Genomic DNA, 23,107 nt, shown 5'->3' with positions numbered 1-23,107 from the left:
CTCATGAATCAGTATAAATTATTCAGTAAGGCTGTGCATATTTGCGAGACTCTACGGGAGCAGCATTTTTGGAAACTTAAGACGTGAGAGGATATTAAAACAGTAAATCTGGAATATGCATAAACATCCCAGCTGGATAGTCTTGCATGAAAGTTAAAAATTTAAAGCATGAGTACATATCCAGCAGTAACAGAACGTAAAAATTACGTCGGACATAATCACCAAGAGTAAAACTGCCAGCTTTACTTTTGGAWAGTTTCAGCCATCTAAGTGTTTGTTTTTCAAACTCTGCTATTTGCTTTTGTTTTAATTTCATAGGAAAAAGGACGACAAACATCGAGTAACTTTAATTCAAAAACAGAGAATGAAGAGTTTGGCTGAAAACAGAAAGAAGTGATTCAGGCAGTGAAACAGTTTCAGAAAAAATTAAATAAACCACCCAGAATGTTTAGGACATTATCCATTCATCTTTCTTCTATAGCAAGACTAAAACGCAAGGYCATCTTTGTGTTTACAATCTATAATGATTTGCAGAAATATTCCTACAAAAATATATCTGGTTGAAAGATGGCTGCYATCTTTAATCCAATCACTTTTTTCTCAGGATAGTTAGCAGAGTCTCCTGTGACGGTGGATAAACTGGTAAATTGATTCTCCACTATTAKCGCATTTGGCAGCGCATTCATGGGGTGATTGACAGCGCCAAGACCCTCCTCCTGGCTCTGATTGGTTGTTTTTCAGATGGCAGTAGCAGCTCAGAGAGGAAGTGGAGGAGATTGATCTTTTCACAGATTATCTCATAACAAACAGTCACAACATGGTCATAGTTTATATATATATATATATATATATATATGTGTGTGTGTGTGTGTGTGTAAATTTTTAATAAAAGTTTCATACTGCAGCTTTAACTGTGTGTGTAGAGTCTCACGCTGGAGATTTTGATGGCTAAAACTAAAACACCTCCGTTCCTGTGACGTCACACTCGTCTGATCCGGCTGAGTTTATTTTTGGGTCAGATCTCATCCGTCAGTCCTTTAATGGCCTGTCAAACCTTCTGCGCGGCGGCTGCCTGGTACCAAAAACCTGAGTCTTAACACCGGAAACGAGTTGGATCTGTACTGAACACGTGCATGCAGATCCTGCTGATGGATGCTGTCATGAAGCGATGCGGTCATGAAACGATGCGTCCTGTGCGCCAGGTTCGGTCCGCAGGGCTGGATTTTTCGTCTTTCGGAGGGAGTCGTGTTTATTTGGCCCCGCTGACGTGATGCTGGAGTTTACAGCCGGATGTTGTTTATGGGTGATCGGTGCGGTTGGAGGAGCGCTACACCATACTCATGCTGTCAGGGTGAAATATGGCTGCACTCTCCCCTGATTGCTGTGCACATTGCTTCTGCTCTATTCATAAAAATGCAATTCCACACAACTCCATGCGCCCGACTTGACTGAATGACACGATGTGCCAGAGAAGCAGATTTAGGATTTAGATGAGTAAAAAAAAAAAAAAAATGTAAAGGCATCAATTATGATGCGTAGAATGGGAGAGCATTCCAAGAATGTGAAATTTAATTAGTTTTTTCCCCCGCTTTATGGCTTCATAAAACAAATTAATTGAGAWGATTAACTATTGCAACTCGGAGAGTTTTAAAGATTTTCATCATTATTGCTGGAGGAAAGCGATCACAGCTTTTTGTTATCTATCTGTATTTCTACTAAAAACAGAGCATGTGAAGTTAATTATGTTTACACGGAAGACTTCAGAAAATATTAAAAATAATCATTTAAAATGTAACTCATATGCTTCCGAAATACAAAGAAAATTAGATAAATTATCCCAAAACTTTAGTCCTTTCATGTGACGCATCCAAAACAYATCCAAAACTCCAAGGTATTTTATCTGTTTTTATAAATTAAACAGAAAATATTGCATAAGAGTAAATCCTAATATAATTTCTTACAATCTGAAAAGTGTGGTGTGCCTTTGTATTCAGCACTTTGGACGRACTTTGCTGTGTCATCAGCTTTGCACCTTTAGAGGAGACATTTTTGCTAATTTGTATTGTAGAATAGTTCAAGCTAAAGACTTGCACACAAATTATGTTGTATTTAGCTTTTTACTTTTACTAGGCCATTCTAACATGCTTTCATTCAGCTCTGACTGTAAGGTTAAGGTAATTTTCCTGCTGTAATGTGAGTCTCCACACACTCTTGTCTTTTCCAGCCATTAGCAGGTATTTTTCCTAGATTTTGCTGTATTTAGCTCCATCAACTAGAACCAGCCTCCCCACAGAATGATGCTGCCACCTCCATGTTTCATGATGGAGATGTGGGGTTTGGGTGGTTTTGCTTTGCTGGGTTTCAAGTTTGAAATTTGGGCCAGAAATTTTGCTCTAATTTGACTTGAAAAATTATTTGCACATTTATTTTTATTAAGGTGATTTGTGTACATGATTTATTTATGCGTCTCACAACAGAAGAGGCTTGAAAATAAAAGCACACCACACTTTTCAGACTTTTATTTGTAAACATTCTTTAAAACCATTCCTCGTTTTCTTTCTTTGAAGAACATTTTGCTTAAATATCCAGTCTTCTTGCGTCTGTTTGAGTTGCAGTGGATCAGATTAACCTGAAATAAACTCGCCTTTCCGAAGGGACTTAAACTGTTTCTCTGACCCGTCCTGCTGAAGGACAGGSATGTGAAATGTTCACCATCTTTACATTCCTGCGTTACTGTCAGACGCCGCTGAACTTGAGGTTAATATAACCCGACTGGTGAAAGCTGGGATTTGGCTTTGGCGGCAGAGAGCGATGGGAATGTCGTTAGCCTTGCAGGTAAATATTGAGAGAACTGAAATTTTAACTTGATGGAGGAAAGAGAGCGGGAGTTACAGACGCTCCTGAGGGAGGCATAACTGTCTGCACAAATATTTCAGAGTGGACCCGTGTGCTGGATGGACTCAGCAACATGCTGACACCGCCATCCACAGATCCAGTCACACAGCTAAAACTGTCACAAAGATGAGACCCCTTCTGGAAAGATGAAAAGCTGACTTTTACTGTCGCTGCAAGGTCTTCRCAGGGCATAAACTCAACTTACAGAGCTCTTTGTGTGGGGAGGAAAACCTTTACAGCTGCATATTTAATATAAAAATAAATCTTTTGTCAATTATTTTGGGTAAAAYTGATGATTTATGTCAGTTAGAAAAGGAAAATTCAGATTTTTTTGAGGGTGACTTTCTGTTCAGAGGTCATCACACGACAGAGAAAATTCAGAAAAATCAAAACTAACATGCAAGTTATTGCTTCACTTCTTCTTCATAAAGACACTCAGCATTTTCAGYTTGGGAGTTTCAAACAGGAAGGTTATTGTTATGAACTGACTCACCACTCACTTATAAATAACCAGACTTCTATGTAAATATGCAAAGCAGCAGTGACGTTTTTAGCTTGGCAGAAATCTGTCTGTCTGGTTAACTAAACGAACTGACATCCCTCAGAAAARCTTTAATGGTAGTATTACAAACAACTGGAGCATAAATTTACATACACWAAATAAAAAAATAATCATTCTCAATATCTGATATTAAATAAGGCTATTTTTTGTTGCTGTTTTAGAACAGTTAAGTTTACTAAAACTTTTTATTTTCGCTAAATGCCAATAGTACTTTTTGTTTTTTTTTAAAGATATCTTTTTATTTCTGTCCCTAAATCAGGAGTTTACACACATTGAGGTTACTGCACCTTTAAATTATTCAGAAAGGCCCAAATAATGATGTCATTGCCTTGTAAGTTTCTGATAGGTTCATTATTTATTTCCCAACATTGGATCTAAATGRAGGAACACCTGTGTGTGTTTTTAGCTAAATCTCAGTCTGCTTCATTTTGTTACTCCACTAGAAAATCAGYAGAAATCATCCAAGGTAACAGGAAGGAAATATGAACATTTACCTGCCTGATTGGTTAAACGATGYATGAAGGGGTCTGGTTTTGTTTGCACAATTATATAAAAATGGAACATCAAGACTTATCSCCTATATGAAGCATACGTTACTTTTGTTGAACCCCAGTTCTGAATAGTGCGCATCTATTAGGATCAGGAGTGAAGTTCACAGTGTTCTGCTGCATCAGGATCAGACTCGATACTTTTGCAGTCATAGTTGTTTCATTTTGTTTTGTTTTATGTTTAAGAACCTACTGACTGTGTCTGCCTCTGAAATAATTTTAGTGGGTTTCCCCAAGAGGTCAGGTAATTATCTATCCATCCATTTGCTGTACCTGCTGAATTATTTAGGTTGCAGTAAAATCTGTAGCAGTCGCACTCGTCTGGTCATTGTGTTCACTGCAGCAGCAAAGCAAGCTGATGCCAGAGCAGCTTCTTGTCCTTCTAAACCATGAAAAAGAAATGAAAGTCAGAGTCACAACTGTGTGATGAGATGTTATAGATTCACATCACAGTTTATTGTAATTGACTCGCTTCCTTATTTAACTTGCAAATAGCTCATACCAAAATCTCTTCTGAATTGGAAAAGTTACAGGCAACACCAACTACAGTCTGAGCACTTAGCAAGAACAGGAGACAAATCTATCGACATGTCATAACCTACAAAAAAGAGAGAAAAAAAAATCTGAATTTTACCACTCACTAAAACCTACTATTTATCTTCTACATAATTAATACATTAAGAAAATGACATTTGTTCATTTTTACCTACTCTCCCTTTCTCAAAATGCCTGGTGGCATGGACGATACTTAAACAGATAATTGTCAGACGGCTCATAAACCTTGAATAACCTCTGGAAAATTTGACCTGTAGCGTTTTACTATTTCATGCAACGGAATGGAGAATAAAATAGAAAACCTGCAACCCACTGGCTTGTGGGGGATTTAAATAAGACAAAATATAATTTGTTTACTGCAAAAAAAAAAAAAACCCACATAGCAAACAGAGAGAGAAGCTGCAGTGGCAGTTGCTTATATGTGACAATACAGAGCCTCCAAAAACAGCTCCCTGCGCCCCTGTTTCCTGTTCAAAGAGAATAGCATTAAAGCTGATGAAGACGGAGAGGAGCTTTATTCTGCTGAGCATTAGTCTCGCAAACTTGGAGATGGGTGTTGAGATTTGTCATTGTTTCTGAAATGTCTGGTTTGATCTTTGCATTTTGCAGTTTTTAGTTGTGTTTTGTATGCAGCCCCATTCCGAGGGATGCTCAGTCAATCTGAAAACCCATTACTGCGATTTAATGACAAACTGGGATTCTGTTTCAAAAGTTTGAGTTCTGCAGGTTTTGCTGTGCGAAGCGTCCTGCCGGTTTATTTCAAAACAAGAGGTCTGGATTTGAGGAAGCGATCCCTGGTGTGTCCACCCTGCTGAGCCGAGGAGTGAGAGACGTCTCCGTGACGACGGGTCTCTGGGTTTCCCTGCGTGGGAGGAAACTGTCTGTAAACCAGCTGCCAGCCACAGAAGTGTTAGATTAGGGACTTACTGCCAAAAATTGCACTTGAGTCGCATTTTTACCAAATGCTTTTTAACTCTTACTTGAGTAGTTTCTTGAATAAATACTTCCTACTTTTACTTTAGTAAAAGTATGTTGAAGTAGAGTTACCCCTACTTGAGTACATTTTTTGGGTACTCTACCCACCTCTGGTAGTTTGTGGATCTGAATTCACAAAATGGGGAAAGTTAAACTAGAATAAATAACCGTGTCTTTCATGGTCGGAGAGGTTATGTGAGGATGTAGATTATTACTAAATCGATCGTGTTCCTCTACGTTGCAGCGAGTGGAAGTCTGCCTCATGATCTCCTCTGCTGCTTCCCTGCATACTGAGGCGTGTTCACAAGGGTTGTATTTCCAGTGGAGCCAAGGAGGAGCTGATTTTTATTTTATACTCAGCACTTTTCTACAATGCCTTTTCATGTTGAAGCCTCTGGAAACTACCAGCTGTACAAGCCCTACTTTCACTTTTAATACAACTCCTAGACTTGTTCTTTCTCCGTTTTTTTYCTCTCTCCCAAATTCTCGTCTGCATTGAGGTGGAGGGAAAGATGAAGCGCTCCAGTTTGCCTGGAGTCTGTTTTCCAGCAGCGGCCCCAGCTTTGAGATGGATCGTGGGGATTTGCATGGGGTGGGGCTGGGGTAGTGATAGAGATGTGAGGGGAGAGAGAGTGAAATGTTCCTGCTGAGGCAAAGCAAATGAGGTCTGGAAAGAAGGGGGAGGGGAGAAAACCTAGATCATAAGATAAAAGTGTGTCCATGCCAGGAATGTGAGTAATCAATTATTGAGTTAATCTAAAGTAGATTGATTTTATCAATCAACTAATGATTAATTGTTAATCGGCTGAGTTTTCTCTTGTATCAAGAGGATAGACCATTTTTCCATAACATAGAGTTACATTTTTCATAATATGCTGAATTTGAAAAAAAAAAAAAAACATGATTAAATTTGAACATTATTTTATGTCAGTTGTATGCTAGCAGAATAAACTGAAAATGTGGGTTTTCTTACATTATTAAACTTAGAGATATTTATAAAACATAACAAGAACCTCTAAAGTTGTTGAATAGAAAAATAAAAGATAAAACTTTAGGCGCTTGTCCAGTGTTTATATTTCAAAACAGAACCGCAAGAAGTTAATTCCCAACCCACTCTGGACTTTGTTTGGATTATTTCTCTTTCCCACTATAAGCTTTGCTTCACCATCTTTGTTTCTGTACTGTTCTTATTCTCATAGATTCTTTACTTTTTAAAAATGTGTCTGCTAAAGATTGGGTCAATTCGAACCATGCGGCTGTTATATTCAATATTTTGAAACGAATCAACGCGGACTGAACGGCTTCGCTTACTTTCTCCGCTGCCATTGCTAAAATATAAAACAAGCACAAAAAAAAGGAAAAGAAAAAAAATCGACATCATTGTTCACGACGACTCCTTCTGCTCGCTGATTGGTCCGCGCTAAGACCAACTGGAGAGAATCCGAGTGAAGAGGAGAAATCCGCTGGAGCCAAGGTTTTATTTGAACAGGAAGGTAACATTTTCCACTATCATGGTTCTGGCTGCGTTAACGAAGATGAGTGGCGCCCTCTGTTGGATGACGGCCAAACAGAGGCGGATGTTATTAGGCTGCGTTAACACTGCAGCCTAAAGTGACCCAATTCCGACTTTTTGTCAAATCCGATTTTTTTTCTTTTTTGCCCTGGTCGTTCATACTTCCAAATGTGACTTGTATGTGATCTCCGGTGTGAACTGCAAACGACCTGAAAGTGTCTCGAATGCGCAGTAGAGGGCGCAATAACGCTAGAGAGCGTGCTCAGTGTTTTCCCAACCGCCATAAAGAAGCCGTGGTCAGTGTTTGCGGAAGTAAACGTGGACGCTAACGGTGGAGCATAGCTTACGACTTTGAAGATGTTGTCCGACAGGAGCCAGCACGTTAACAACTTAATCCAAATTATGGTCCGCCATGGTTGTTGTTTATCTTCCCGCTTGCGCGTATGAGGGCGCAGAAAAGTGACGTTTGTCGAGTATCAGTGACGTTCAGTTCGGATGACCTGGACGTTAGGTCACATTTGAATCGGATACAAATTGGATATCCAAGTGGACTGGGTCGCATTCGAAAAGAATCTGACCTGTGTTGTTCAGACTGTCATGAAAAGATACAGGTCGCATTAAGGGAAAAAATAAATAAAAAATCGGAAATGGGTCACTTCAGGCTGCAGTGTGAATGTAGCTTAGTAAGCCATTTATCGATCGTAAGTCGATTAATTATTTTCATCCCTATTCATACAGCTGTCTCCATCAGAGTCAGCACTTGCAGGATTTACTTTTTTTTTTTTTTCATCTGGCAGAAGCTGCTGTTTCTTTCCGTCCAACGCCGCCTGACCGGACCGTGGAGGATTGTCGATCTGTATGGATGAAGATGAACACGATCAGAGTTCGCCTCTAGCTCTGCTACCTGTCCTCTGAGATGCTCTCGTAGAGAACTTTCTCTCCTGCACGCTCACTTACATGCTGACGAGGATCCAGCCCTGCACACACACACACACACACACACCACCACCACCACCACCTATCAGTGCAGGCGAGCAGCTCTGTTCGTACTGGTGTGTGCAGCGAGGAGCTGTATTTCACTCCCCATCCGCAGCAGCAGGACAGCTCCACAGGAGTGCGGTTGTCACCAGACATCACACAGCAGCTCAAGGCAAGCATCAACCTTCTCTCTCTTCCTCTTTTGTTCTCTGCTCTCCACTTTCCCTCCTTTCACCGATCCTGGAGTGACGCAGTCTACCTGACCTTCCCTTATCTCTCCGCTCTCTATTTCTGGCCCCTCAGCAAGTGGGACTGCCATGGAGGACACCCTCACCTGCAGCCATGCCACCTTCTCCCAGGTGTTTGGACGCCAGGGGCAGCTCATGCAAGCCAGTAAGTGACAGGAAACGCACCTCCTGATAAAAGCTGCATGTATCATGTGTCAGTATCTGCTCTCCACCTTTTGTTGATCCAGTTTCTATTTTCTTTTTGGCTTGTTGCAGTTGTTCTTTTTAGAGTGATCCTGATATTGTGCAACAAGCATTTGTAAACATGTCACAGAACCAGTTTACAGTAGGATGAGGAAAACAGAAGCCGTTGTGGTTGCATGATTAGGGAGAGGATCATCTTAAGTTTTGAATGATTGCTGTTGATGACGTTGGCAGTAAGTTCATGAGAGGCAGGTTGAGCATCTTGGTGTATTCAGAGCATTTCTGTTTGCTGTCAGGAGCTGAGCTACGTTTGTGACGCTAACTCAGCCAGCCTGAGATTTATCTGAAATAAAAGTTAGCACAGAAAAATTGGAAGAACACTTATCTGATGCAATGTTTTTAAAATACCAAATCATTTATGAAGAGAGGGCGTTAAATGATTGTGTTTCTGTTCCATATTTTCAGATCCATGTTTGATATTTCACATGTTATGTTTTCATTTAGTTTCTCTAATGGTTGTGCAGGATCTTCTGGGCTTCTCTTGCTGTTAGGCTAAAGTTATTCCTTTTTATCCCTTTTATTACATATGAAGTGCTATTATGACATATTTTTGCTGCTTTGTGAAAGCAGTGACTGGGAAACCACTGAATCAAAACTAGATATTACAAGAGAAGATTAAAGCACATTTTATGATAATGTACTATCATGTAGCGTCTTATACTGCAGTGTAATATACGTAATGTTAGGCCTGTCATAATATAATCAATAAATCAATTAATTGCATGGTCAATGAAAATGAGCTCAATAATTTCCATTTCCATGATTAATCTCTTCCCTGTGTTTCTACCAAGAACTGGATGACAAGTCTCCAGTCTGGTTCTTTGGTTTCAACATTTCCCTTTTTTCAAAGACAATTTTATTTGTTGTTTTGTTGATTTATTTTGGATATTTAAAATGCCCTCCAGTTCCAGTGTTAAATGTTAAAGTTAACACTTTGAACTTAAATTTTATTGATCTTTGAGAATGTGTTCTTGTATTATTATGCCATTATACTACCTGAAAATGGTCTCAACATTATTATCGTTTATTGCAATAACTTTTGGGGCAATTTATTATCCCCAAAATTTTTTTTGTCTCAGGCTTACATAATGTATCATGTTGTACTACTATACCATATCACATTGTGTTGCCATACAATATAAACCACAGAGAGTTTCATACTACACCTTATCGTTTACATTTACAATGCCAATTTATGGTATTTGAATGAAACAGAAAAATAAAACAGCTTTTGTAGCATTTATTATGCATGATGTTGATATTTCTGGAGGTGATGCAGTCGGCTTATGAGAGGCAGGCCGAGCATGTTAGCTTGTGTTTCATTGTCAGGACGGCTTTCAGAGCATAAAACCTCTGTTAAGCTACATTTGTGACTATTTTCTAGTAGAAATATTTAACAATTTTGGGATCACATGGATAAACTCAAATCAGCCTTTTATTCTAAGGCAGTGGTTCTTAACCTGGGGGGCGAGGGGTTAAGAAGGGCTCGGTTAATCCGCATATGAAACTGGGGGGTTCGGTACCTTAAAAAAGGTTAAGAACCCCCCAGTTCTTAATCTTTTTTTCAGACTTAAGGAGCTCTGATTATTAGATCAGAGCTCCTTAAGTCCAGTCCTCAATCTTGTAACTTTTCGATGCATCCCTTCTCCAGTGGACTTAAATCAAACGACTGGCTCTTTACCAGGCCTGTCCAGAGCTGAACAACATGCTGCTACATTGGCTGAGGAAATTCAGCCATATGATTCAAAACTGTCTTAGATTACAAAGCACATGGTCAGAATTATAGTTTCTAGAGAATATACTGATTATGCAGCCATTTAAAGCTGCAGCATTTACAAAACTATATATTTTTTGTATTTGTTCAAAGTGTCACCATGTCGTGACAGTTCAACATGAGACAGATAATCTGTGAAAAGACCATAGCTACTATTCCTGTCTGAAGGAATCCACTGTTCTTGGTCTAAAACAACAAATCAGAACCAGGAGGAAGGTCGTAGCGCTGTCAATCATTCTCATGTACTTGCTGCTAAATGAGCAAATGGCGGGAAACAACTTAAAGAAATTGTCTTAGCATTCATGTGTGGAAGGAGGAGGGAGGGTGTGAGAAGTGCATACATGAGATTGATTGGCAGCGCTAAGACCCTCCTCCTGGTTCTGATTGGTTGTTTTTGATTGGTAGCAGTACGTTTCTTCAGATGGTAATATTAACAGGTTAAGTATTTCACCTCCTTTTTATAATGTTTTCAGATTATCTGTCTCATATTACATATTATGTAAAAAGCATATTTTTGTAAAAGCTATTTACTGCAGCTCTGAATAGCTGTTTCTGTAAGAGCCGCGTGTTTCTTCAGATGACAGCAGGACCTTAGGGAGAAGACAGAGAAACTGGATTTTTTTTTTTTTCAGATTATCTGTCTCATATTGTCACGACATGGCAATGGTTTAAAGAAATATGCAAGAAACACATTTTTTTTAAATAAAAGTTACAGGCTGCAGATTTAACTGGAACAAAAACAGATGTAACGGTGCCAGAAGTGTCTACAGAAATACATTTCCTCAAGTATTTTTCTCTAAGAAGATTTGGTCAGTACCTTATTTTCAGAGCTCAGCCAAACAAGCAAAGTGTTTCCTCACATCGGATAATGAGGAGGCAGAAATATCACAATGATCCTGGCGTTTGAGTTGCACCTCACACACACACTTTGTTGTATCAGTTTTAATTTCCTGTGTTCCTCATCATTACCACCTGGAGAGAAACAGTTCTGATTCAAAGCAAGTATTACAGACAAGAATCCAACCGAGAAGCTAATATTGGAAACAGCAATTATTTTGGAAAGCATTTCAGAAACTATCTCGACACATTTATCACTGAAGGACTTCATCCAATAGGATTTGTGACTGCGCTCTATGTTGGGAGATAAACTGGATTGGTGCTGCAGTGGATTGTTGTCTCTGCTAAGTTCTTAACCCTCTTTTTGCTTCAGAGCTGCCTTTTATAAATAATGCACTTTGTTTAAACATATCTGAAGGCTTAATGCTGTGTTCATGAGAGCAGGCTTGAATTGAAGCGTTGCTGGGCTCTGATTAAAATTCTGCTTCAGACGGACCAAATGCTGGAAGCAGTTTTTGAAAATGAGGATTTTTATGGAGCGCCGCTGATTTATTTCTGCCTCTGTTTTCATGTTTGCTTRCTAAATAGAGATGCCGACCCTTCCAGGACTTTTGTGGAAATAGTTTGAACAGTACACAGTTCAAATACATAATAGTACCTGCACAGATCTTCATTTTTCATGAACCAAATGTGACTGTTGAAGGATCATAATGAATGAAGAGATAAAACTAGAACAGCTTCTCATTAATCTCTAATGCTGACGGTCACAGTGGTTCAACCAATAATGAGAATTATACTCCAGGGTTAGGGTTATGAAAAGTAGTGGGAATGAAAGTACTTTATTTTTTCTAAAAGATGGTTGTGTATTTATTAGTAGATAATTATATTTTACCAAGTGAAATTGTAATTCATTTGGGTCATGAAGTAGTTTTTAATAGTAGTAGTAGGAATGCGCGATATATACGGTAGAAATGATAGAAATTTGAGCTACGATAGAGACCTGTAGTCTACCGGCTAGCCACAGTAATGCCTGTTGATGACGTAATCGGAAGAGCTTGTGAAAAAGGCAGATCAATTATCTGCATCTGGTTTGGGTTTAACCTCCCGCAGTTTCACCACGACGCTCAGGAGGAGCGCAGCAGATGTCACGGTCGGGGCGGGTGACGGTCTGACAGTCTTTCCAAAACCACAAAAAGAAAACCTCGTAAAGTCTCACATGGGCTCAGTGCGACCCCGCCAGACCGTGCACAGAGTCCGATCTAAATAACCCCGTCTCTGAAGACCACAGGAGGGTTAAACAGTAAAATGTAATCTGCAAAGTGCGTGTCTTACCACCTTAAAGCGAAGCTCGTATTTAGCTGAATACCAGAAATGCAGCTAACTACAAGTTCCAGTCACAGCACTGGGAACAAAAAGCCTGATTTAGCACTGACATTAATTTCATTAAAGTGATTGTGTTTCTATATAGAGGTTTATTTTTCATTTATTTATTTAAGTTTGATTTAACCTGGTGGCCACCATTGAGATTCAGCTGCTGCCCGTCATTGCCAATAATGGGCAACAACATAAAAAAGTTAAACATTACATACAAACATCCACAAAAACGAGTGTTAAACAAGTTTTAACGCATACAAATAGAAACATTCCACTCAAGTAGTGTGTGATTTTTTTATTTTTTATTTCTGTTGTAAGTTTTATATAAGTCATATATATTGTTACCGCCACCCATCACAATATATGAATTTTATCGCACATCCCTAAGTAGTAGTGTTGGTACTATTAGTGCCAACATTTACTTTTGCAGCTCGGTTTTTACTTTAAAACCAAGGCTGGTGTTTGTGTTTCAGATTCCTTCCTTCAAACACAATCAATGATCTTTAATCACCTTTGACTCTCATTAATCAGGTGCAGCAGTGAAGAAGTTGAAGTATTGTGCTCAGATATTTCCAGTTGGTGATAATTGTGGACTGCTAATGAAGTCTCTTTTAAGCTTGTGAAAACACTGAACCACGTCAGACTTCTCTTAGCAACCGCGTTTGGATCTAAAAACGAAGCAAATTGATGCCCAATGAAGCAAGAGCAGGCTATAAAAAGATATAAAAGCTTTGTACCTTTTTACTGCCTGAAAGGACATTAAGAGATGTGGACATAAAGACAAGATCTGAAAGAATAGCAAAAACGCTCAGATAGAAACGCTGCTCCTCAAAGAGGCTTTAAGTCCAGGAGCGTCTGTGTTAAAGAGCATGTGTGTAAAAAATAAATATCAATATATATATAAAGAGAGAGTTGTTTATGTGCTGAAGTTAACAGCCTTTATATTGACCAGAAATTATTATAAAAGGACAAAAACATCTTGAAAAGCTGCAGAGATGAAAAAAGCAACAAATTTAAGAGTTTTCATCAGATAGTTCTGTGATTAAAGGCACTTAATTATGTTTGAAGAAAACGTTTTGGACAATAATCTATAGGAACAGTTTAAATGAGATATTCATGTTCATTATGTACAAAAAAACATGATTTTTTTCTCATTTTCTATCACTATCAGTCTTACTTTTTATTGTTTGGGACACTTGGGATTAATAAAATTATTTCTATTTGCTTAAAGCCAGAACAATTAGAAACAGTTTTTTAATAATAATAACAATAATCCTAATATTTATTTAACCAGATATCTTGTTGAGATCTACAGTCTCTCTTACAAGAGTAATCTTTTTAACAAGTACCAACATTTACATTCAGTCATAAAAATAGATTTCTTTCATCTTAAAAGCATCAGATCATAAAATAATAAAATCACGACTATCAAAAGCAAAGGCAGTCAACAAAACTCTTCTTCTGTCTTTCAGTTGTGCTTTTAGTCCACAGAGTCATTTCTCTGTTAATTTTGACTCGTACTGAAGGCCATAAGTTATTCCTTTCTTTCCTTGTTTACGCATTTCTCTGTACAAAGATAACTGTACCAAACAAACTACGAAAGTCATAACGTTGATGCCGTAGCTGTGTAAGTTTCTGAGAGGTTAATTCATCAACGGAGGAAAACCTCGAACAGCTTCTCTGTGTGAAATCACAGAGAAACTTAAGGAAATCGTGTGAAACTCTGGTTCAGTCTCAGAAAGTGAGAAGGTGCTAGATTCATCTGTTCATGCATTTTTAAGCAAGTTCAAGCTGCATGGGAATGTCCAGCCTTTGTCCTGTTAATCTGGCCTTTCACTGCCAGATATCTTCAGCAGCTGTATTCAGCTCCGGCTCAAACTGTTCGACTACATCGCAGGGTTCAATAATTCACAGCTCCAGACTCGTGTGCTCTCACTGTACAACCTGAGGCTCGGATGCTACCTAATCCGCTCTCTGCACTGCTGCCAACTCGTCAGCAAGAAAAATGGATATCAGCCGTTTTAACAGTCGCTGGAAGTCGTCATCACCTCATTTGCATATTTGGCAGAAGAAGAAAGGAATATCTACTTTGGCAAGACAAAAGTGGTTAAAAATATTGATTTAGAATGACAAACTCTATGAAATAACTTAATAGTGTGATTTTAATAATATAAATAGTTAGCCTCACGAGAGTGCAGCGCATAAATGGGTTTTGAATAATATAAAATTTAACTCTGAACCTGAGTGAGTCAAAAGCAGGGATTTATTTTAGTCCAAAAGTTTTACACATGGGCCTAAATTGTTGAGTTAAAACTAGTAAACGCGGGCCAAGAAAATGAAAAGGCAAAGAAAGTAGTCAAATTTATTTTTGTGGGATCATATTCATTGTAGATACAAAATTTGAAAAGGATTTGCATATTTGTGTATTAAAAGACATGCATGTTGTTTTCAAATTCTTTTAGGCTCCAGTGAACAGATCACCGCAGCGCTCACTGTAACGTTAGTACCATCTGTGCTTCCCTGGATTGTCACAGAAAAAAAGTTGCTCCAGAGGAATCTGTAAAGTTGCTAAATGTGGCAACAAACTCGCTCGGTGAGCAACAATCTGATGCGCGATACGTTGGACTCAAAGTAGAGGAGGAAGAACCCGGAAGTGAGGAGACAATCGCCAGAGAATAAGAGGATGCTCAACAAAATCAAACGTGGTTCTTTGGCTACGGAGGCCTCTAAGGGACATGGGGACATGTTTTTCTTCTGCATTGTCTCTCAGAACTTTGCAATACTTTCACTTATTGAAAACTGAGTTTTTCTACGACAATAACAGGTTTTTCCATGCATGTTAATATCTCAGATATCGGAAGTTTTTAAATCCTGTGGGATACAAACCCACCTCAAACCGATGTGGAAAAGCAAACAGCCCAATGATTGCTTTCTCTCTCTTTTCTTTCCTTAGACATACACAGAAACTTTCTGTAAGAAGAAGAGAGAGAATAAAGTCATCTGGCAGCTTTGATTGTATCTTTTTCATTGTTGGTAGTCTGAATATTTAATAAAGAGCCATTTTTATGTGCATCCCAGCTCCACCTTACACAAACTAACTTGAAAACGCAGTAATAAATCTATTTTCAACCAGGTTCTGCACCATAAGAATGTGTAAACGTTTTCACTGAGGCTCTTTAAATGTCTATACATGTGCAATTTCAAATTTACATTTGCCATCACAGTAATTCAATACAAAATAGATCTGGATGTTTTTGCTAAGAGAAAGCAACTTGGCAAACCTTCTGTGTGGAGAAAAATGTAAAAAAAAGTATTTTTCTGTGTCTTCGGTTTCTGTGTTGCTGATCGGGAGCCGGTCGCTTCTCGTTATCCTCCGTTTGCTTCACAAAACAGCAGCTACTGCGAGAAACTTCTGGAAGGAAACCAAAACGTTTGGCTCAAGTCTTACCTTTTAAAGACAAGGCAACAAGCAAAAAAAAAGATGCTGGATTTTGAACATAGACAAAATCTGTCTCTCATTGTACTGGCTTTAGCAAACAGGATTTATTTTAGCAAAACAGGAAAAGAGGTTAAAAACTCCTGTCAGGCCCCAGGCTGCCATGACCTCCAGAATATGAAAGCTCTCGTGTAACCAAAAAGAAATCAAGGCTCTGCCCGGATGGATGAAAGTCTGCCCGTTTTCACAGTCGAAGGTGGGTGGAAATCCTTTGCTTTGCAGCTGTGAGGCAGCCAGGAGTTCAAGAAATTCACTGGAGGGTTCAGCTAAATGTTCAAAAGTCCTGGTTCAAAACGTGACATTTTCTGCTGGAAGCTGAGGCTCTGGTGACTCCTGACAGGAATAAACTCAATTTCCTTTTTAATTTCTGAATCGCTCTCTTATGCTGTATCTATAATTGGTAATTTTATAAATATTTAAGTTGTTTGGAAGATTTTATTGTTTGTTTTTAAACTTCCTCTAATTAGTTCCTCTAAGAAAAACAGTTTTTAAAAAAAAGTTATTTGGAAGAGAAACTTAGAGATGACACTTCTTCTTAATATTGTCATTCTCATATTATTCATTTGTGCGTTGTCATTTTTTTGTTCTTCATAGCCCACTGCTTTCTGCATCCCACTCAGCCCAGGCCTCATACTTTCATCACTGCAAAAAACAAATCTTACCACGTATTTTTAGTCTAGTTTCTGATGCAAATATCTTATTACGCAAGAAATGAGAAAAAACTAATTTGTAACTTTTCAGCAAGAGATATGAACCTGTTTTAAGTCAATAATTCATTAATATTGATAAAAAAGGTCTAGTTCTACTTGATTATTTCTCTTAAGTGAACAATATTTTCATTAAGGGACATATTACTTGAAACCAGTTCCCTATTCTTCCTGAAAAGTTACTTGTGAGCTAGTTTTGTTTTATTTCACGTGAACTAAGATATTTGAACCAGAAACTAAACAATATACTTGGTAAGATTTTTGTGTTTTTTGCAGTGTTTCATATGAAAACAGCAGACAAAAAAAGATCAAACTATGCCACACTGCAAAAACACAAAAACTAACCAAGTATTTTCATCCAGTTTCTGGTTCAAACATTTTAATGCATTTGAAATAAATCAATAATAAAACAACCGGGAACTTTATATTTATTTAAAAATTCCACTGTCAGAACTTTTTACGTATAGACATCTTTCATGTTATGAGTGAAATAGTCTGCCAGTGGAGGTATGTAGACTGCTCAAAAAAAATAAAGGGAACACTTTAACATTTAAGTGAACACTGAAGTGTTCCCTTTATTTTTTTGAGCAGTATATATATTTTTAATCTACATTCAAGAGTTGTTGACTTAAATCAAGTGAAAGACTTTGATTTTGCAGTGTGTTTCTTCAGTGACCCTTCCTTCTACATCAGCCCCATTTCCCAAAATAAAACTTGCTTAGTCTGATATATGCAGTCGAGCTAATCTATAAAAGTAAAAATCTAATTTTGGATACCTCCGCTCACACTCTTCACCAGCTCAGCTTATAATTTTTGCAGCGTCTTTGCAGTTTTAATTTTTTCTCTCCAACTGCCTGCGGCTACTCAAAGTTCTTGAGGCTAAACATCTACATAAAACAAGCCTCATGTGTTTGATCACTGCGTCTGCACAAATCCCTGCCAGCCCAGCCTCCGCTCCGTCACGGCCGGAGTTCGGCTCCCAGAGTGACCCGTAGTCACCGTTCTGCTCCGCTGGGCCACGGCGGTGCTGGAACAGGCTCGCTCTGCGGTTTTCTGCCCCCCTTGTCCGAAGATGGGATCCGCGGACACCTATAACTCTGAATGTTGTCATTGTCCCTCCTGTGTTTTATCATCGTCGTGTCGCTGCAGCGGGAGGTCAAGGTGCTGGCTTTCGTCCAGTGTTTTCATCCCGGTTAGACTCCAGGGCTGCTGGCCATCGGCTTTAATATCATTTAGAGACTCTGAGTGAGGGCGTCTTTGACAGAACGGCGTACACTGCAGCTGCTTCCTGAAACAAATCCCATCAGAGGAAGCTGTCTTTGTATTTTTTTTTCTTAGATGCCGCTCTCTGTAAATGTTATTTCAGGTATATTAAATTAGCAAAAACACAAAGCACCGCTGAACCTGCCTGATTACATTCACTCCAATCTACTTTATTGAACGAGCCTCCCACACTGGGAATCACTTGCTCAGAGTCAATACAAGTGTAATTTATACAGCCCTCCTTCCTCTTGTTTCCATATTGCATTTGATAAAATCAGGAGCTGAAACTCAGCAGGTCACATAAGCCGCATAACTCCTAACAAACCATCACATCTGTAAAGTTATCAGGCTCCACATTCACACTTGTTGTGTGTAGTTACAGGTTTTTGAGACTCTTGCATCAGTCACATTTATCTTCATTAGTACACATTAGTAAACAATCGATGAATAGATTCGAGAGCTCACTTGCCGTGTTGTTTGCTCAGCAGAAACAAGAAGCTCTGGTTTCTGTCGGTAAAAGCGATCAAGCCGTTCTCGATGACTGACAGGAGAGTCTGTCAAGTTTCAGTAACTCCAGACGTCTCAGTTCATCGCATGATGAGACAGACGCTAAGCTGGAGGAAGTATAGTTGTAGACTCTGCATGTTTTCTAAATAAACTTACCACACTACTTTAATTTAAATCTAACCAAATTGCGTTTACTTGTAGTAAAAGTCTGCCCTGAGCTAAATTGAGTCACCCTGGTGTTTTTAGATTAACATCTGCAGACTGGAAACACTGGAAGCAAAATGCAGCCCTAAGAACAGAGTGTGTTATGCACTGTTTATAGATTTTGTTCAACCTGCTGGATTGACTGCTGCTAATTGCATTTTTATAATTAGATTAAAGCAGAACTTGATGGATTGCATGTAACTGCACTGCAAAGACACAAAATCTTACCAAATATTTTTAGTGTGGTTTCTACTGCAAATGTATTTAAATGCACTTGAAATACGATAAAACTAACTTAAAAGTAGCTTTTCAGCAAGATATAAGAGCTTATTTTAAGTAAATAATTGCTTAATATTGATGAAAAAGTTCTAGTTCCACTGGTACATTATTTTACTTATGACAAAAYATTTTTTCCCCAGTGTGTTATAAGCCTGGCGGGTCAACTGGCTTTACTTGTGCCCCCACCAGGCTTAGCTTAGTTTATTTATTTATGTTTTTTTATGTTTGAAGTTTTTAAGACTTTATAGTTGGTGTTCAGATATTAATCTTCTAATCTTCCAATAACACATAATTATCAAATTATATTTTAAAATTTTCTGTGAACTTTAAACATTTTTTAACTCAAAAATGCAGCAGGCCGCTGGATGAATGACTGCCCGACCACCAGGCTTAACAAGTGTCCTGATTAAAACCTTTAATCTGCCAGTGGAGCTTGTTCTTTTTCGTCATTATTAATGAATTATTTACTTAAAACAAGCTCCTACATCTTCTTCAAATGTTAATAGTAAGTTAGTTTGGTCTTGTTTCAAGTGTGTAAAGATATTGGCACTATAACTAGACAATACTTGGTTAGAGTTTGTGTTTTTACAGTGTGGATCTGAATCTGAAATTTACTTTGTTGGACTGACCAGAAATGTTTCATGTCGGGTTTTGACATGTCTGTGTTTTATAATAAACTAAGTTACAGTAAAGTTTATCAGTTACATTTAACATCCTACTTAGCGTCTGAACCTTTCCCAACATTTGTATTCAGTTCATATTTGTATTTTTTGTGTAGTATATAAATAACTCATGAATATATTTGTCATGTTGTGAGTGAAGGTCGAACCAAAATGCAAGCGGAAGCAGAAAGTGAATAATAATGAATGAAGTTTAATTAAAAAGTCCAAAAACGACTTGCAACTGGAAGGAAAACACAAACAGCCGGGAAAAACAGTGAGCGGATAGCCTGGAGCAACAGAGTTTGACTGGGAAATAACAGGAGAATCCAACAACCAGGTGTGATGAGGGATTAACAAACAGGGGAACTATATCAACAATAAGAAAAACAGAACAAGTCTGATCAAATCAAAATAAGAATAACTAAGGCAGACACACAAAACAAATAATCAAAACTGAACCCAAAACCTCCCAATTCACTGTTTTCACTCCACACTGTTTTTATTTGTAAGCAGAGTGAGGCGAAACTTTAAACTGCTGCTGTGCAAGTTACTCAACAGGTTGTTGCTAGGTAACCAAAAAGTGAGTGAGTTGCTAGGTAACCAAAGAGTGAGTAGTTAAGGACACCAACCATGCATGGCTGGCCTTGAGAAGTTGAGCAGCTAAAGCCTTTCCTCTGCCTACATTTCCCAGAATGCCGTGCGTTTTTAAATTGGAGTTCAGTGAATATTCTATACATTGAATATTCTATCAGATGTATTATCTATTTATATTGATCACATTTCTATCGCTGTATATATTGTTATTGATTTATTGTCCAGCCCAATCTAAACTTTTCCCTTCTCACACCAAATGCGATTTGAGTGTCATGAGCGTCTGGTTTATATTCAAAGGTATGTGGTTTTGCGTCGCAGAGCGTTGCTTTGGGTTTCGAATGTCTAGCGCTGCACAATTGAAGTGTTTTTAGCATTTTGAGCGTTCAACGCGTGCAGTTGGAAAATCGGAACTTTTGCTGCTCTACGCGGAGCGTCAACCAATCAGAGACTCTGCTATGTGACGTATAGTGGCTTGTAGTTGGTGTCCTGCCAGGAGATGATGGGTTAGCTGGTCATCAAACTGGGCTCAGGTTCTGGTGAATTCAAAACACGTGCCCAATGGCCACATTTAGTTGTTTTAGGTAAATCAAACCTGTACATTCAGCATTTCATCTGCATTGTTCAAAGTAACCGGGAGAGGAAATAAAGGCAAGAGGCTCCAACGCGCATTGTGCCGTTATCAGCTGTTGCTGTTGTTTGTTCAATAGAAACTGAACACAAAATGTTCAGCAAAGACATTTGAGCGTTTGTTGTGATTGCAGAAGCTTTGAGAACATGATACTTTGCTGCCACTCTCAATTTCATTCTCCGTTGTACAAAGAAACTGGCCAGGGGAAACAGCGGTTCGTCCCAACGCTCGTCTAGCGTAACATGTCAAGCCTCTGACTTCAAAGCGCACACGCGTCCAACTTGAAGCGTCAGGCGCATTTCTGATGCCTGAAACGTGTTCAGTGTGAACGCAGCATTAGAGAGTGTGTGTTTAAGTTGATATGCAGGGTTAAGTTTCCTCTGCACACACCATTTTGTATTCAGGTGATAAAGTTAGATTTTGGTCTGAAATGACGGCTTCACGTTCTTCCTGCGCCTCCAACATGGCTTATCGTAAACTGGGAACAGGACTTACTTCAACACTGCCTTCTTGCTACTCTCCCCTTGAACTTTCTCACATTTTACAACCACAATTACAGACACTATTTACTATAAGTTAGGTTATTTCAAAAGGAAGTTGAGTGCAGTGGATCTCTTTTAAGAGTATCACAGTAAAGGGCGCTTAATGCAAATGCATGCCACACTTTTAAAACTTATCTGTTAATCGTAACTGTTTTTTTTTTTTTGCAATATGTATTTCAGGATTATGCTATAACTTAACCACTAGTATGTTTGTGGTTATGATGTGAGAAAAAATATTTTTCACATAACATAAAATCACATGATCCACTTCTTTGCACGGAAAGCTAATTTGAATTTCAGGGTCAAAACTGTTGAGATTGACATTTTTCATGCTCTAAAATAATATTCTAAATGCATTTCCTGCAGAAAGCACCTTCCTGTTTCTAATTCTCTTTATTCCTACATGGCTCTGCATTGTTTTAAAAGATTGCACATATTTTACCCACCGCCTTGCCGCTTACCATAATCTATGTCTCTTTGTTAATCTCTTCCACACACACACTCACACAAAAAGAGGGTTATTGGGAAAAGTTTAAGTGAATGCGCATAAGCTGAATTCTGCTCGCTCAGCGGACACATCTCTTGGATTTAATAGTCACTCATCTGCAGCACCAAGAAGCAGCTAAATTTGTCGCTGCCTGATCTGCTGTGGAGAGTGCTTAAGGTATGAGCATCAGCAGATTTCACACGGGGACTAATCCCGCTTTTTTTGGAGGATGATTACTGTATTTTGAGGTTTGTGTAACTGTGTCAACATTTTTCGTTGCTGCATGAGCATACTGTACGCTCCACCAGCCCATGGTGCAAAACTCCATGCTGCAGAGAGGAAAACTGGTCTAATTTAGTGCACACACCTCAGGAGCAGCTTGCAGTGTGCTGTTCACATTCCTGCTGTGTTTTCTGCCCGCGTGCTGACTCTGCAAATCTGCATCGCTCTGCTCACTTCTCCTCGCTTCTCTTTCTTTTTCGAAACATCAGTTTTTGTCAGAGTTTTGCCACAATGCTGTCACAATCCACCGCAGAGCAGACAAAGTAACACAGAGGAGGAGAGGGATACTGGGATAAGAAAAAAGCTGCAGAGCAATCTTCAAACAGAAGCAGAGATGTGGTGTGAATTTCAAATCGGTGCCACGCTTCCAAATAACTCAAAAAACATATTGCTCCTAAACGTAAATTTATTCTGACTGGTCATAGTTATGAGCTCTTCTGGAAACTTTTCATTGGAAATTTGTCAGTGAAGCCAGAGATAAATGTGAAGGGTGAACCAGAATGAGTATGAAAATGGAGATACAAGGTTTTTGCCCGACAGTGATGGCACTATTTGGTTCTGTTTGCTGGAACAGAATCTAAATAAATAAAATCAAATTTGCAATAGAAACAATAGACATTAGTTAAAGCTGCAGATTGTAACTTATATTAAATATATTTTTCCATATTTATTAAAACTGTCACCACTTTGTGGACAGTTCAGTATGAGACAAATAATCTGTGAAAAGATGCATCTCTTCCACCACCACTAATGACCAAAACAGCCAATCAGAGCCAGGGGCCGGGTCTTATCGCTGTCAATCAATGCTGCTAAATGTGCTAATGGTGGAGAAACGACTTACCGTTACAAGAAAACCGTTTAACCGCCGTAATCAGTGGTTATGCTAACTGGCTTGGGATGTCCAAACGTTTTGTAACGTGGGCCAAAACAATATCTGTTGGCCAACAATATATA

At 38.7% G+C, this 23,107-nt stretch overlaps 1 protein-coding gene across 1 annotated transcript in view; it reads left to right on the top strand.

Annotated features, from left to right (window-relative positions):
• Positions 1–7,123: 7,123 nt before the first annotated feature.
• Positions 7,124–23,107, top strand: part of LOC103464488 (kazrin-like) — a 162,909-nt gene continuing 146,925 nt past the window's right edge. The window contains exons 1-3 of the mRNA XM_008408629.2: positions 7,124–7,749; positions 7,846–8,198; positions 8,330–8,419. Of these exons, the coding sequence (XP_008406851.1) occupies positions 8,006–8,198; positions 8,330–8,419 (283 nt within the window). The 5' untranslated portion in view covers positions 7,124–7,749; positions 7,846–8,005. The remainder of the gene's footprint in view (positions 7,750–7,845; positions 8,199–8,329; positions 8,420–23,107) is intronic.

Source organism: Poecilia reticulata, linkage group LG5 (assembly GCF_000633615.1).
Source record: "Poecilia reticulata strain Guanapo linkage group LG5, Guppy_female_1.0+MT, whole genome shotgun sequence".
Taxonomy (NCBI): domain Eukaryota; kingdom Metazoa; phylum Chordata; class Actinopteri; order Cyprinodontiformes; family Poeciliidae; genus Poecilia; species Poecilia reticulata.
This window is presented reverse-complemented; position numbering and strand designations above follow the sequence as displayed.